This window comes from Sinohyriopsis cumingii, chromosome 1 (genome assembly GCF_028554795.1).
Source record: "Sinohyriopsis cumingii isolate HCF-2022 chromosome 1, ASM2855479v2, whole genome shotgun sequence".
Classification (NCBI taxonomy): Eukaryota; Metazoa; Mollusca; class Bivalvia; order Unionida; family Unionidae; genus Sinohyriopsis; species Sinohyriopsis cumingii.
In genome coordinates this window covers 15459715-15476849 of record NC_142961.1, presented here as the reverse complement: position 1 = coordinate 15476849, position 17135 = coordinate 15459715, and the positions used below count along the sequence as shown (strand labels likewise).

General features: G+C 34.9%; 1 protein-coding gene across 3 annotated transcripts in view; it reads left to right on the top strand.

Annotated features, from left to right (window-relative positions):
* LOC149806448 (transcription factor BTF3 homolog 4-like) overlaps nucleotides 1-17135 on the top strand; it is a 38135-nt gene that overhangs the window by 5919 nt on the left and 15081 nt on the right. For all 3 annotated transcript variants that reach the window (XM_089953474.1, XM_089953458.1, XM_089953465.1), the window contains exon 2: nucleotides 174-238. In XM_089953474.1, coding sequence (XP_089809600.1) covers nucleotides 185-238 — 54 coding nt within the window. In that variant the 5' untranslated portion in view covers nucleotides 174-184. The remainder of the gene's footprint in view (nucleotides 1-173; nucleotides 239-17135) is intronic.

Sequence of the window (17135 nt, the reverse complement as noted above, 5' to 3'; positions counted from 1 at the left end):
GTTTTGTTATTTCCAAATTCACAAATAATTTTACTTTACAACTCCATAGTTACTTGTCTTAAGCACTAGGAATTCGAAACTCAATATGAAAGGCTACTGACATGATTGGCTGAACAGTAGGAACTGTTTTCAACAACAAAAAAAAGAAAATAATTATGCCTGTTTTCTTTCAGAATCAGCAGCAATGAATCCAGAAAAACTAAAGCTGCTTCAGGAACAAGTTAGAATAGGTGGAAAGGTGAGTGTCCGGCTGAGCATTACAGCAGATAAGGTCTCCTTCTATGGAAGCATTTGATGTTTTCAATATTTTCTTGATGGTTTATTATCAAACAGTCATGGGCAGTATGACAGGTTTGACAACAAACATTGTAAAATACTTACCTACATATGACAAACCGCTGTGATGGCCTTGTGGTTAGAACACCTACTTTAGATGAAGGAGGTTGTGTGATTGAACCCTGACCAAGTCATGCCAAAGACTTACAAAAAGTCACTAACAGCTGCCTCACAAATTGCTCAGCATTAAGAGGTCAGTGTTAGGACTGGTTGACCTGGTGTTAGTAAGTGGGACATGATGTTTGATCTTCACGTGGCATGATGCTGCAGTAAACTGCCACACTTCAGACATCATAGCTAAAGTTTAATTAAAAATTCAGATCACACGGAAGTTGACCACAATTTTTAAGATGAAAACGAAGCATACTGGTATCAAGTTATGCTGATCATATATCTGTTTATCAAGTCTTCCTACATTTTTTATTTATTTTTTTTTGGTTGGGAATTAATTTAAATCTTGTCCTTTTAGTCAAAACATTATGATTCTATTGTCTCAAACTAAGTAATAGAAAAATATAAAAAACCAACATGATTTCTAAAATTATCAAATGATTTATTTCACTAGTATACAAAGTGAAAATGTAAAAAGAACTTTATTGCAGATTATATCCCAGATAGGCCAAAAGGTTTTATCACGTCTTAATGAATAAGGTTTTAATTGAATAACAGTCGTGTTTGAAATACGATCCAGCACTTAAGGCATGGATGTGCCTGTTGTCTTGAATGTACTAATGTGCCAGTAGGCTGAAGTGTGATGATGTACTCACAGTCTTCCAGTTAATCACAATAATATAATCCATGATGTCCTTGTTTGAATTCAAATTAATGTTTGTCCAAGAATATTACTTAAGAGGACTTTATATTTCCAGTGACTAATAATTTGAATAAATGATCCAAATCAAAAACTGAACACAATGATTTCTGCTTCTGATGTTGTCACAGGAATGAGTAATGTCTCAACAAGATTATAATCTCATACCTAACCTAGGTCACAATTAGCATTTTTATAAAAATCTATATTTAGTGGAATTTATCATCCTTTAACACACAGTGTTTACAAGATAAAATATGTTACTAAAATTATAATGAAGAACATGGTAAACAATGTCTTTGATTCGGACCAAGATAATGATCCTAATATTTAACCCACACCAATAAGGAAATATTAACTATGTATTATTTGTTTACCAAAAATAACAATTACTGGTCAGGTTGACAAGGAACGTGTTTTTTGGACCAAGTCTAAAGCATAATTATACTTAGCATATATTCTGGAGAAAAAAACCTAACAAAACACAAATACACCTTACAACATATTGATTCGTTGGAATTTGTGGTGATGAAGCTCATTCCAATCCAGTGATGAAACTTGGAACTACCGTTTGATGATTTCATGAAAAGATTTTTGTGGCTGTATTTTTCTGAGGATGTAGGAATGAACATCTATTGTTGGATTAAGTTTTGGATGACCTTGTAATTCCATACATGCCAACCATTACGCTTTTGGCGTAATCATTAAGCTTTTTTAAACTAAATTACACGTAAACATGTATGTATTACGCTTTTTCGATGTATCCACCTTCCCCAAAAAATAAATTGTTTGTTTTCTCGTTTTTATTAACATCCCATTAATCCCACATACCGTATTTTAGAAAAGATGGCTTCTATGTAACTACACTATAAGAGTACACTTGTCCGTGCACTTTCCTAACAGTATTATGTTCTATTTATAGCAACTATCCTATTACCCAGAAACATGCTGGTTCTACTTTCAAACTTTCGACCTTGTATTGTATTTATAGCAGCTGTATGGCTTAGTGAGGAGAGAACAGACTGGTTTTCTAATATTTAATCTTTACTCGCAGATTTTGTTTCTTATAATTTATATTTAGTACAGAACCAGTCTATAGGTATTTGGTGCTAAAAAGTATAATTTATTTTAGTCGATGCGTGTATGAGAGCAAAAATACCTCCTTTCAGATAATTTCACAGATTGATTAGAAAAAGGCCAATAATAAATGAAACATAAAATAACAGAATCCTACAAAGATGAGGACACGAAAGGCAGCATCACGTGATGTCTATTGCAGGCCGTGTAGAAATAATTTTACTATTTGGCGCTAAAAGTCATCATATGTGTTCTAGTCGATGTTTGTGTTAGAGTACATATATTTTTTCAAAGAATTTCAGAAAAAGACCAAAAAGAACAAAACGAATCCTTCAAAGATGAATACATGAATAGCATAATACATCATTCCATTCTCGGGCACAGGGGCTTGCATCATTGCTTAAAATTTACCTTTCATACATGTACTATATAGTGGAGAAACACTTGAAAACAAAGAAGCATTGAATTAGCTAGTCTTACGAACTCCAATACTAAGGTAACTTTTATCTACAGCAGAACTAAATTGCGGAAATTGATGCAGAAGTGTTATTTACTGAGTTCTAGAAAGATAATGAAGATCTGGCTATTGGTGCAGAAGCAAGAGAATTTGTAGAACACAATTCTACTCTAGTTGTGAAGGTGTTTGATAATGTTAGAGATTATTATGCTACAGCCTGTGATTACATGCTCCAGAAATTCCCATATGGAGATGAAGTGCTTTTAAATGCTTCAGTTGCTGATGTAAATGAGAGACAGTCAAAAAGCTTCAAAAGTGTTAGATTCTTTGTCAAGAGATATCCCTTTCTATTACCATCTTTGCCTACCTTGGCTCATCTGGAAGGAGAATTCCTGCAGTATAAAGTTGGGATTCTACCTGACAATATACTTAATGCACTTAGATTTGATGTGCAGCTAAAAGACCTAATCACTGGAAGATATAAATTTCCTCTTCTTTGTCAGGTTATGAAAGGGATATTGGTTCTTTACCATTCCAATGCTGACTGAGAGATTGTTCAGCATTGTTAACAAAAATAAAAGTGAATTCAGATCCAAGCTCTGTAACCCAGTACTTTGTGTTCTCCTGGTGTGCAAAACATCCATGGTCTCAGCTGGTACAAAGTGTTCTAAAATGCAACATGAAAATCTGTTGCTTTCGAAAACTAAAAGTGTTAAATATGAAAACTTTAAGCAGTAAATGATGTTAAAAGACGAGAGGGGCAAGTAAATCATTATTTATTGAATTTTCAGCATGTTATTTGTGGATTCCTCTTTTTCTGCTTGAATTTCTCTTTTTGTCCACTTGAATTACACTTTTTCCTCGTCAGGAGTTGGCATGTATGTAATTCTAGAAGTTGAAGGTCTTAGTTGTTGCTATGGATTTTCATACCAATTCTGAGGACCATGATATTGAGAAAAACTTAGAATAAACAAGCTAAGCTGTGAATTTTCTCCTGCTAGTCATCTTTTGTGAACTGTTTATCAGAAGTACCTGCATCATTTAAAAAGAACGCTGTTGAATTAATTGAAATCTCCTCCTGCTGGTTAAAACGTCTTCTCATTATTGGTATTTTTGGTGGTACACCATCAAAGTTGCTGTTGATACAATCAGAAGCTTGATAATGAACAGTTGAGTTTATAATTTAACCTTTATATTCTTCATTCTATTTTATTAGATCACTGTGACAGTCAGTAATTTGTGCCCTGATAATTGTTCAGTCTTGACTAGAAATTGTCCTCTCTTCGACAGCTCATTCCAGTCCAATGATGAAACTTGGAATTACCATTTGATGAATTCATGAAAATGTTTTCATGGCTGTATTTTTCTGAGGATATAGGAATGAACAACTGTAGTTGGATTACTTTTTGGATGATCTGGTAATTCTAGTGGTAAAACCTACTCCATTCTTGTGGAAGCACTAGTGGATGCCTGTATCTGATTTGCATACAAGCCTGTTTTGGGCACTTCTGTACCATCCTTATTGGGAGCATGTTGGATGCCTGCAGGAAACTTCCATTTTGAGCTGGTTTTCATATTGCTACCTTCAGGGACAACCAGTTAAACACTGCAGGCATCGAGGTAAAGGACCATTATGTTGCAACACATAGTTTCCATTTAAGTTACCTGGGTAGGATTCTTCCACTCCAGCTGCTGATCTCATTTAGCACTTAAGTTGTATGATAAGAATTACAAGTATGATTGCTGAAACAAGTCAGATATAGGCTCTGATGTAAATGCAGGCAACATTGATTTTTGGATTATGTATCAAATTGGAATGATTTACTGATGTAGAACACATTGAACTGGTATATTCTGAGGTTAAGAAATCTTGCTATTGTTGGTCACATTGCTTCACTAACTTGATGACGAGTTCTCTCAAGATTTTAAAGCATATGACAAATTCTTTTTGCAAAATAAAGATACAGATATAAAGATCATATTTCTTAAACCCTACTAATTAAATCTCTGTGGCTTGTCAATAATTTGATCCTCGTTTGTTCAGTTTTGAACATTCTTAAAGATGTCAGCACATTCCAATCCAGTGATGAAACTTGGAATTACCATTTGATGCTTTCATGAAAAGAATGTCATGGCTGTAATTTTCTGAGGATATAGGAATGAACTCCACTGTTGGATTAATTTTGGATGACCTGGGGATATAGGAATGAACTCCACTGTTGGATTTGTTTTGGATGACCTGAGGATATAGGAATGAACTCCATTGTTGGATGGCCTGAGGATATAGGAATGAACTTCATTGTTGGATTTATTTTGGAGGACCTGAGGATATAGGAATGAACTCCACTGTTGGATTAATTTTGGATGGCCTGAGGATATAGGAATGAACTCCATACTTCGATTTATTTTGGAGGACCTGAGGATATGGGAATGAACTCCATTGTTGGATTTATTTTGGAGGACCTGAGGATATAGGAATGAACTCCATTGTTGGATTAATTTTGGAGGACCTGAGGATATAGGAATGAACTCCATAGTTGGATTTATTTTGGAGGACCTGAAGATATAGGAATGAACTCCACTGTTGGATTTATTTTGGATGACCTGAGGATATAGGAATGAACTCCATAGTTGGATTTATTTTGGAGGACCTGAAGATATAGGAATGAACTCCATTGTTGCATTTATTTTGGATGACCTGAGGATATAGGAACGGACTCCATTGTTGGATTTATTTTGGATGACTTGAGGATATAGGAATGAACTCCATAGTTGGATTTATTTTGGAGGACCTGATCTAACCAAGCCTTTTCCTTCTAGTTCTGATGTTGGCACCATTGGAATTCGTAAAATTTGTCCTTAGCTCTGTACCTTCGTGTAAGAACTTTTGGACACCTACTCCATTCTTGTGGAATCACTAGTGGATGCCTGCCTGTATCTGATTTGCATACAAGCCTGTTTGGGCACTTCTGTACCATCCATATTGGGAGCATGTTGGATGCCTGCAGGAAACTTCCATTTTGAGCTGGTTTTCATATTGCTACCTTCAGGGACAACCAGTTAAACACTGCAGGCATCGAGGTAAAGGACCATTATGTTGCAACACATGATTTCCATTTATGATCTCTTATTTAAGTTACCTGGGTAGGATTCTTCCACTCCAGCTGCTGATCTCATTTAGCACTTAAATTTTATGATAAGAAATACAAGTATGGTTGCTTAAACAAGTCAGATATAGGCTATGATATCAATGCAGGTAACATTGATTTTTGGATGGTGTAGCAAATTGGAATGATTAGTGATGTAGAACACATTGAACTGGTATATTTTGAGGTTAAGAAATGTTGCTACAGATAAGATACAGATATAAAGATCGTATTTCTTAAACCCTACTAATTAAATCTCTGGCTTGTCAATAGTTTGTCCTCATTTGTTCAGTCTTGAATATTCTTAAAGATGTCAGCTCATTCCAATCCAGTGATGAAATTTGGAATTACCATTTGATGATTTCATGAAAAGAATGTCATGGCTGTAATTTTCTGAGGATATAGGAATGAACTCCATAGTTGGATTTATTTTGGATGACCTGAGGATATAGGAATGAACTCCATTGTTGGATTTATTTTGGATGACCTGAGGATATAGGAATGAACTCCATTGTTGGATTAATGTTGGATGACCTGAGGATATAGGAATGAACTCCATTGTTGGATTAATGTTGGATGACCTGAGGATATAGGAATGAACTCCATTGTTGGATTAATGTTGGATGACCTGATCTAAAAGTTCTTATTTGTAACCAAGCCTTTTCCTTCTAGTTCTGATGTTGGGGCCATTGGAATTAGTAAAATTTGTGCTTAGCTCTATACCTCATGTAAGCACTTTTGGACACATACTCCATTCTTGTGGAAGCACTAGTGGATGCCTGTATCTGATTTGCATACAAGCCTGTTTGGGCACTTCTGTACCATCCTTATTGGGAGCATGGTGGATTCCTGCAGGAAACTTCCATTTTGAGCTGGTTTTCATATTGCTACCTTCAGGGACAACCAATTAAACACTGCAGGCGTCGAGGTAAAGGACCATTATGTTGCAACACATAGTTTCCATTTAAGTTACCTGGGTAGGATTCTTCCACTCCAGCTGCTGATCTCATTTAGCACTTAAGTTGTATGATAAGAATTACAAGTATGATTGCTGAAACACGTCAGATATAGGCTCTGATGTAAATGCAGGCAACATTGATTTTTGGATGATGTATCAAATTGGAATGATTTACTGATGTAGAACACATTGAACTGGTATATTTTGAGGTTAAGAAATATTGCTATTGTTGGTCACATTGCTTCACTAACTTGACGGAGAGTTCTCTCAAGATTTTAAAGCATATAACAAATTCTTCTTGCAAAATAAAAAGATACAGATATAAAGACCATATTTCTTAAACCCTACTAATTAAATCTCTGTGGCTTGTCAATAATTTGTGTCCTCATTTGTTCAGTTTTGAACATTCTTAAAGATGTCAGCTCATTCCAATCCAGTGATGAAACTTGGAATTACCATTTGATGCTTTCATGAAAAGAAAGTCATGGCTGTAATTTTCTGAGGATATAGGAATGAACTCCATAGTTGGATTTATTTTGGATGACCTGAGGATATAGGAATGAACTCCATTGTTGGATGGCCTGAGGATATAGGAATGAACTCCATTATTCGATTTATTTTGGATGACCTGAGGATATAGGAATGAACTCCATACTTCGATTTATTTTGGATGACCTGAGCTTGGAGTTCAGGTTCTCTTTTTGTAGCTAGGGATTTTCCTTCTAGTCTGAAGCTGGGACCATTGAAATTGTACAAATTTGTGCTGAACTGCTGAACACTTTTCCTCGGGTAAGCACTTTTGGACACCTACCTGTTCTCATGGAAATACTAGTGGATGCCAGCACCTGATACACACACACAGATATATATATATATATATACACACACACACATGCACGTGTGTTGTGCACCTCTGCACCATCCACATGGGAGCATGTGTCATCTAAACAGCATCCATTTTGAGCAGGTTAGTGCCACCTTCAGGGAAAACCTTCCCATTTGACACTTCGTGCATGAAGGTAAATGACAACTGTCACATCATATGGTTCTGTTTAAGACTTGGTAATATTCTTTTTTTTAAGTACCTTTGTCCGAATCTCTCTCCAAAATGGTGGCCATGGATTTTGTTCAGCACACAAGTTTGAATGGTTAGAATTACAACTATGAAGACTTCCGTAAATCAGATAATTAGATAATGAATCAGATCTTGATGCAGACAACAGTGAATTTGGATAATTTGTCAAATTTCTAGTGAATTGGTAATATAGATAAAAATGAACTAGTACATCTACAAGGTTGAGAAATGTAGGCTACATTTGGTCACACCTGATGATGAATGCAGACCTGCAACCCATTACAATTTTGCCATAAGTTTAACAAAAATTACCCGTAAAATACGGACTTGCGACATAAAAGCAAAAACTACTTAAAAAATGATCATTGCCAAAATATCCAGAAAAATTTGTTCATCCGTATTGTATATGGATCCAGGTTTTGTATTAGAATTAGTGTAATTGGTCAGGGAACCAGACTAACTTTACAGCAGTTCCTCAGATACTTTAAAATTTACCTATTTGTTTATAAAGCGTCTGCATGATCAACCTGCTGATTATAGCATTTCTTTAAAATGGCTTTCAGCAAGCTTTAAGGCAAAAAAGAAAATAAGCCTCTTGAAAAGTGTTAATAATCAACACAGAAGAATAAAAAGAAATATTCAGATTCTTGTGAATATAAAGCAGGAAGGGGCACAATTTATGTGTATTGGACATCATATGCCAATTTGAGTATGACTTTGGCAGGAGATATGATTGAAATGTCAAGTTGAAAGACAGCAACAAGCCATTTAGCTGCATAGGGTTTGGAACTAAAGTTTGTGCAGCTGTACTAGTGGTAAATAAAGTTTATGCATACTTTACAAACTTTTCAAATGAACATAATGTTTGTCATCGCAGCGTGTTTCGAATATCAAACTTTTTATTATGTTTTCCAGCTTGACAATAACAGTTTATGATGCTTTGTTAAATCTTACTGAAAACTGGTCAAACTTTTGGGGAAAAATCTACTGCCTTAGTGAGACGAACTCATCAGGGTTGGCAGGTCCGTGAACAAGTTCTTTGAAAATTTTAAAGCATGTAAAAAAAATCTTCCATGAAAAAAAAGATACAACTTTAAAGATCAGATTTCTTGATCTATTCTGATTAAGTCTCTGACTTGTCAATTATTTGTGCCCTCATAATTGTTCAGTCATGGATATTCTTAAAGAAGATGCCATCTCTTTGACGGCTCATTCCAGTCCAGTGATGAAACTTGGAATTACCATTTGATGATTTCATGAAAATATTGTCATGGCTGTAATTTTCTGAAGAGATAGGAATGAACCCCATATTTGGATTTATTTTGGATGACCTGATCTTGAGTCCAAGTTATCTTGTGTAACTAGGGTTTTTACTTCCAGATCTGAGGTTGGGGCCAGTGTAATTGGGAAAATATGTGCTTAACCTTTACTTTGTATAAGCACTTTTGGATACCTCTGCCCATTCTGTTGGAAGTATTAGTGGATGCCTGTACTTGATTCACATACTTGTACAGGTGCTCTGCATCTTCCACATAGAAGCATGTTAGGATGTCTGAATGGCATCCATTTTGAGCTGGTTAGTACCTTGGGGGAAACCACTTCCATTAGACACTGCAGGCATTGAGGTAAATTATTTTTTCATCACATCATATGGTTTCTATTTAAGATCTGTTCCTAATCTTTTTAAAGCCATGGATTATGTTCAGTGAAAAAAGTTGGATGGTTAGAATTACGACTATGAAGGCTTCAGTAAATCAGATAATGGCTTCAATCTCAATGCAGACAATGCTGAATATGAATAATTTATCAAATTTGAATGAATTTGCGATTTAGATGAAAACAAATGTAAATTTTGAGGTGGAGAAATGTCAGCTACAGTTGGTCACACTGCTTCACTAACTTGACATTGAACGAGTTCTCTCAAGATTTGAAAGCTTTAAAAAAATTTACCTGTGAAAAATAGACAACTATAAAGATAGATTTCTTAAACCCTACTAATTAGTCACTATGACTTGTCAATAATTTGTATACACAATTGTTCAGTCTTGAATCTTCTTGAAGAATATGTCATCTCCATATCTGCCAACCCTCACAATTTTGGCGTGAATTTCATGACTTTTTCAGCGATTCACGGTTTTACGCTGGAAAAAATCACGAATTCCCCAATTCTCAATTAATTTAAATCTTTAAAAAAAAATAACCAATTTCCTGTTAAGTGCTAGTCATGATATAGGCAGCTGCTGAAACAGTCCAGTACTGCTGGTTGTGATGTTAGTGAACTATAGCTGATTGGTACAGTTGGCCCAGTAGCAAGCATTTTGGCATATTTTAATCTATATGTATTAGAGTAGTTTTACAAATGCTTTTGAGAGAAACTGGGGCCTAACCGGAATTTTGCTCCATGCATGCGCCACAAACACTAATTTGAATTACCATTCTGCATCACTTCTTGAAAATATCCACTCCAACAAGAAAAAGAAATGTATTGCAACAAAAAGTGAAGTTTAGTTTTGGGATCTACCAAAACTTAGCCGTGCATTCAGCCATCAAACACCAATATACATCATGATTTTTGCATGCAGTGTGCCTAAATATTTTAGCACTGGGCATGGTGGCAGAGATGATGTGAGGAAGCACATTGGTAGCAAAAAGCACATAGCGGTTGGGAAAATTAAGAATTCAAGCAGATTTAAGCTCTGGAATATTTTAAGCCATCAACGGAAGACCTGCAAACTACCAGTGCTGAAGCATTTGTGAGTTTTCTTGTTGAACATGATCTACTATTATCAGCTGGAGACCATGCTAAACATTTGTTCCAGCATATATTCCCAGTCTCGAAGATTACTTCATGAATTCATGTCAAAATTCACTAGGTTTGAACATAAAAATACCAAAATAGTACCACTATTTTCACTAATTGCAACCTGGAGGGTTGGCAACTATGCAGCTCTTGGATGGCTCATTCCAATCCCGTGATGAAACTTGGAATTACCATTTGATGATTTCTTGAAAAGATTTTATTGGCTGTAATTTTCTGAGGATATAGGAATGAACCCCATACTTTGATTAATTTTGGATGTCATTATATTCAACTTCAAGTTCACTTTTTGAAGCCAGGGTTTTTCTTTCCAGTTCTGAAGTTTGGGCCATTCTAATTGTACCTCATGTAAGCTCTTCTGGACACCTCTGCCCATTCTCTTGCAACCGCTAGTGGATGTCTATACCTGATTAATATCTTCAATCATGTTCATGTTTAGATGCCTGCACACCATCCACATGGGAGTATGTTTTGGATGCCTAATGTAATCAGGATTCAATTTTGAGCTGATTTTCATTGTATCACATTCAGGGAAAACCTCCCATTAGAAATGACAGGCATTAAGGTAAAAGACCATTACGTCACCTCATATGGTTTCTATTTAAGATCTGGTCATAATCTTTTTTAAAGTACCTAGGTTGGAGTCTTCTCCAAAATAGAGGCTGCAGATTTGTTCAGCATGTACGTTTGGATGGGTAGAATTACTACTGAAGGCTTCAGTGTACAGCTATCAGCTCCAGTGTCAGTGTACAGCTATCAGCTCCAGTGTCAAAGCTGACAACACTGAATTTGGATTATTCATCAAATTCAAATTGGTGATGTTTATGAAAATGTACTGGTAGGTTGAGAAATGTCTGATATGGTTGGTCACACTGCTTCACCAAATGGATAGTGAATGATTCTCTCAAGACCTTAAATCATATAAAAATGAATGAAGAACCACCCACTGTAAGACTGAGACATCATGTGTTATTTACAATCAGATAACATTTCAAGAATCAAGTGATCTTAATTTCTATCATATTGGGAGATAAAAAAAAAAGAGTAAAAGTTTTGTTTATTCTGTACTTCTTTTACAGTATGTTTACACTTTCACTTTATTCAAAGTAACCTGAACAAACTTGGCCCTGACTTGATGAGTGGCACACTGTATTTTCTCTTTAATTTAACTTGCTGTTTAAACATGATAATTATTTCTCTAAGGTTTGAACAATTAAATTCCAGTTGACAGCCACTTTTGTTTTAAAAATCCCCAACAAAAACAAGAGCAAATTGTAATTCATGAACCACATATTGACCTAGTCACAAGGCTGAATATACATACTTGTTCAATTTTAACTTAACATGTACTGTAAGGGACTGGTCATTTAATTTATGGGGCTAGATTGTTCTTTCTGACCAGATATCACAAGATAAATTTATTTCAAATAAAAGGAATGGCATGGTGTCTTATTTGTAATACAAATCTCTAGTTTAAATCACCGTTCTTTAATCCTGTGATTGGAAATCAGAAGAAATAGTATGTTATTACTGAGAGCTGGTGCATGAAGCAGGGCCAGATCAGGTCAAGTGTCGGGTGGATGCCATGGGTGCCAAAATTTCAGACTTTCCATAAAAGGGCACCAAAACAAGTCTTTTACTCAAAGTATACATAATATCCAATAAACATTTCAGGTAACTACCTTTGTGTATGTTTTTTTTTTTTTTTTTAAAGCCCCCCCCCCCCCCCCCAAAGTAATCCTCTTAGGTATGGTCAAGTAAATTCCAGATCTCAGCAGGTTCTAGTTAAAAACACACAACAATAAAAGAAAACACTGAATTTACACTTACATTTCTAGCAGATAGGTATCACTTGCTCATTGTAACCCATAACCTCACTTGTGTGTTTTTGGACCACTTTGTAAGAAAACAAGAAGTAGTGTTTGTATTTTACATTTAACTGGTATTGACAAAAAAGTTCTACAGCCCATATTTTATATTTAAAAAAACAGCTAAAGACCACAATTTATGATCTTCAAATAAGAGGACAAAATATAAGATCTCGATTTTAAAAAAATCAAGAGATTCAAAAGCAATGTTGTGAACAGTAGCTGGACACTTTCACTACAAAATAATAATAATAATCAAAGGAAGGCAAATAGAAGACAGAAGAATTAAGAACCAAGGAAGAACTAACTGCATAACTTAAGGCAATTCACAAACAACTTGGTGTGGCTGTCTGTATACCAGTTATGTTGTACCTGGTCAGTAAGTTCGCCATGCAGTGATTGTAAAGTAATCGTGTTTGCTTTTACCTCTGTATTTGTACTCATCACATCCAAAGAGTTTGTCAATCTTATTGACGTGCTAAGTAGTATTATACTGGGGGGTTTTGTTGGTTGAGGTCTACTATCCCACATGACTTCTTTTTGAATGGCATATCTTTCTAACTTTGTTAAGTGAGTTCTTGTAATGTGAGAACAAAGTCATGGCAGTATAGAAGGCTTTTAACCTAGATCACTAACAGAAATTCAAAACAGTCATATTACCCTTGTTTATCAAATGTGCCTACATTATATAAACTGAAACACTGTTGGGTTGGGAAACAAGTACATTAATGCAATTGTCCCATGTTAGATTTTCAGTAGGGGTGTGTATGCAAATGTTTTGCTCTACATATTTAGTCATTTTTCAATCCAAAAGCTGGAGTTGACATCATTGTATCCATGGAACAGTTAGGTTTTATGTTGAACATTTTACTTCTTCATCCAGCTTTCTACTAATGAAGCCAGTAATTAGTGACCTCATTATTATTGCTCTCTCTTGAATATTTTCAATTACAGTTTAATTTTTTGACAGCTCATTCCAATCCTGTGATGAAACTTGGAATTACCGTTTGATGATTTCATGAAAATATTTTCATGGCTGTATTTTTCTGAGGATTAAGGAATGAATTCCATAGTTTGAGTCATTTTGAACTATCTGACAATTAGGAATCCAAAGATTTTCATAGAATTTTAAATTACAACTGAGGGACCTTGAATTTGGGAAATTTTGTCTTTAAACAAGCTAAATTGTGAATTGTCTAAACAAATAAAAATTAAAATAAAGCCTCATACTTATTTTGATATATGATGCACTTTCTGATTTTTGACTTGGCATGTTGTGGAAAAACTATTTCTTCCACAAACATGAGTTTGATATCGTCTATTGAGACTTTGTGCTTTTTATCATAAAACTACATTGCCATTTTAGATAATGCACTGATAGTCATATTTTATGTGATGTTTTTATTTGTTTACATTAGTACAACAGTACTTTACTGTTTCTCTTATATTGATTTGATTGTCTCTCTTGATGTTGATCATGTTGAAGTTCAGGTCCTGTATTTATACTTGTTTGGAGTAGCATGGCACCTGTTGCCACTTGTCAATCACACTATTGGATTAACCAATCGGCGAGACTAAATTTGACATGACACCAGACATTGTCTACATCCGCCAGTTTCTTCCTGAATATGATCGTCACAATAATGAATTGGTTATCGTAAATATTTATAAAATTTGCAATGGTACGTTGATTGGTTGATAATTTTGATAATGAGTCAGGAAACCTTTGTAAATCTATCCAGCGTGTTTAAATGTAGAAGTTTGATTTATTCATTCCCTGAAACCTGAGATAAACTTGGATAATGACTAGCTGCATGTATACACTGTTGATGGTTATTGACATGTGTTTGAGACCACAGGTGGCAAAGTGGTCAAAGGTGCTCACCCTCGCCAGTCATTGCCATCTCACCTCTGTCCTTAGAAATCTTTGTCTCGGTCAATGTGGTTATTTGAGAAAGCTTGTAGCTTCCCTTTGACGTGTTGTTTTTCCTGTTATTTTCTCAGGTTCTTCCTCCTCCATATGTGCTGAGAATGGCATTAAACCAATAGAACCACAACTGCTTTTGTGGCATTGAAGTTGGCAAAGCATATCCCTTGAATAATTTGACAAAGAATGATAACAAGAAATTGGAAAATATGTTTAAAAATAAATGTCTAGAATATGGATGAATGATAGCCTTTTGCTTCTATTAGATCCAAGACCAAGTCATTGTATTGTTTAAAAATTAACATTTTAATGTCAGATTGTTCCAAAAATTCATGTTTCAGTGTCTCGGTTAATCTCTCGATCAAGTATTTAACCCTCGGCTATTTAGTGATCATTAAAACTTGATGGTGCCTTACAAACACATGATAGGTTTATTTTGATTTTAATAAGATATGAAAATAAATTTAAAAGATGTAAGAATTATGATTCTGAAGGTATTTGTAACAGAAATATTTTGGTTTTGAGACTATGAATGTATGATGGTTACTCTGGAGTATGATGGTCCGTAATGGTTTGTGTTATTTGCATGCCTTAGGGTGATGGGTTTGTTTTGTTGCGCAGTGCAAATGAATTTAATAATCCATACCGATTCTGGAAGTGTTGTTTAGTGCAATAAAGCAGGGTCATGGTTTCTAATCAAAGCCATATGTGGTTTTGTGTGTAACTATGTCCACAGTCATATTTTTGCAAACTGAATCACATTTTATGAACTGGTATTGTTTCTGTCTCAGGCAGCAAACAAAGGTTATACAGAAAACAAATCTTTTCAGAAGTTTATCATCCAACATAGAAAGTTGTGCTCATTTATATGTTTTGCAAATCAAAAATATTTCACACATAAAATTAATGATTGTCCTTCATTTTCATTAGGCATGATGATAATATTTTATTTTATAATATGGTTTGCCAAAATAAACACATTTAGAACCTAATGCATGCATCTTGTGATGTCATTGCTGTGTGGGTTGGCTCAAGTGCAGGTCATGCCCTTTATAATATTTTTGTATTCAGTTTGGGTGGTCGGCTTATAAACATACTTAAGCGCAATTTATACAGTAACAGAAAATACAAGTGCGTTGTTTATTTTTTAAAAATATACATGATGTAGCAGACCTGTTTGCCTGTCCGTATTTTACCGTATCTGTATGGAATAAAGCCCATCGGTATGGTCATTGATCTGAAACTACGATTTGAGGTTGCATTTATTACATTTTTTAATTAATTTTTAAGTGGTTTTTATTCCAATTTGTTGTATCATCTCTTTGGTCCATGTCTGCACTCTGTGCTACATCACTGATTTTAACATTCTCAACATCTGGTTGTTTAAACAAAGAAAATGCCACTGACAAGAAAGTTTCAGCATGAAACTGATGATGAAAATGGAAACTCTAAACATAGAAAGCATTTTCTACCAGTTTATAATACTCTGTTGCCATACCTTAAACCAGTCTATAATACTCTTGTGACCATGCCTTAAACCAGTTTATAAAACTCGGTGGCCATTCCTTAAATCAGTTTATAATACTCTGTGGCCATGCCTTAAACCAGTCTATAATACTCTGTTCCCATGCCTTTAACCAGTCTATAATACTCTGTGGCCATGCCTTAAACCAGTCTATAATACCCTGTGGCCATGCCTTAAACCATCATCTAAAGGAGAACAGCTTGTGCTCTGCACTGTTTGTAACTTAGACTTTTCCTGTGCACATTTTGGAAGGAATGACTGTTAATTGGAAAATCTTGCAAAATTGGAATCATTAGTGAAGGGAAATAGAAATGTTTTGTCAATGATGAAGGGAAAGAAACTCCATGATCAACACATATTTCAAAAGCAATTAGCACATGCTGAGGCGATTCTATGTGAGTTGATCGTAAATATGAATTTGTCATTGAGCACAGCTGACAAGTTAATGGAAGCAATGAAAAATATGTTCCCAGATTCCAAAATTACAAAAGGTATTTAGAAACAATCCATTCTAGTGAATGTTGACAAAGCTGATACTAGATTTTATGAAATAATAAGACTGCCTTCACCTATTTAGATGAAGTTATTATTTTCTGAGTGGATAACAATGTCTATCATAAGGTTTTGTATCAAGTCTTCCTTAACCGTGTATAGAGAATTGGCTTTATTTAAAATGTTACAGAGATGTGTGAAGCTTAGAAAATAGATTTTCTAGATAAAGTAACAGGTAAATAACGGAAAGAATTTGGGTGTGGGGAGGTATATTTTGTGTGGTTTTTATCACAATAATGGAAACATGATGTTTAATTCAGTGGACAAATTCTGCAGATTTTGCCTAGAAACGCAAAATTGCCTGAATATCAGCGTCTTTACAAACTAGGAGCTATTTATAGAATATTGAATAGTCAGTATCTCGTGCAATACTACATAATGGTAATTATAGTGTATTGATAGTGTCTGCTACATAATGGTAATTGTAGTGTATTGATAGTGTCTGCTACATAATGGTAATTGTAGTGTATTGATAGTGTCTGCTACATAATGGTAATTGTAGTGTATTGATAGTGTCTGCTACATAATGGTAATTGTAGTGTATTGATAGTGTCTGCTACATAATGGTAATTGTAGTGTATTGAT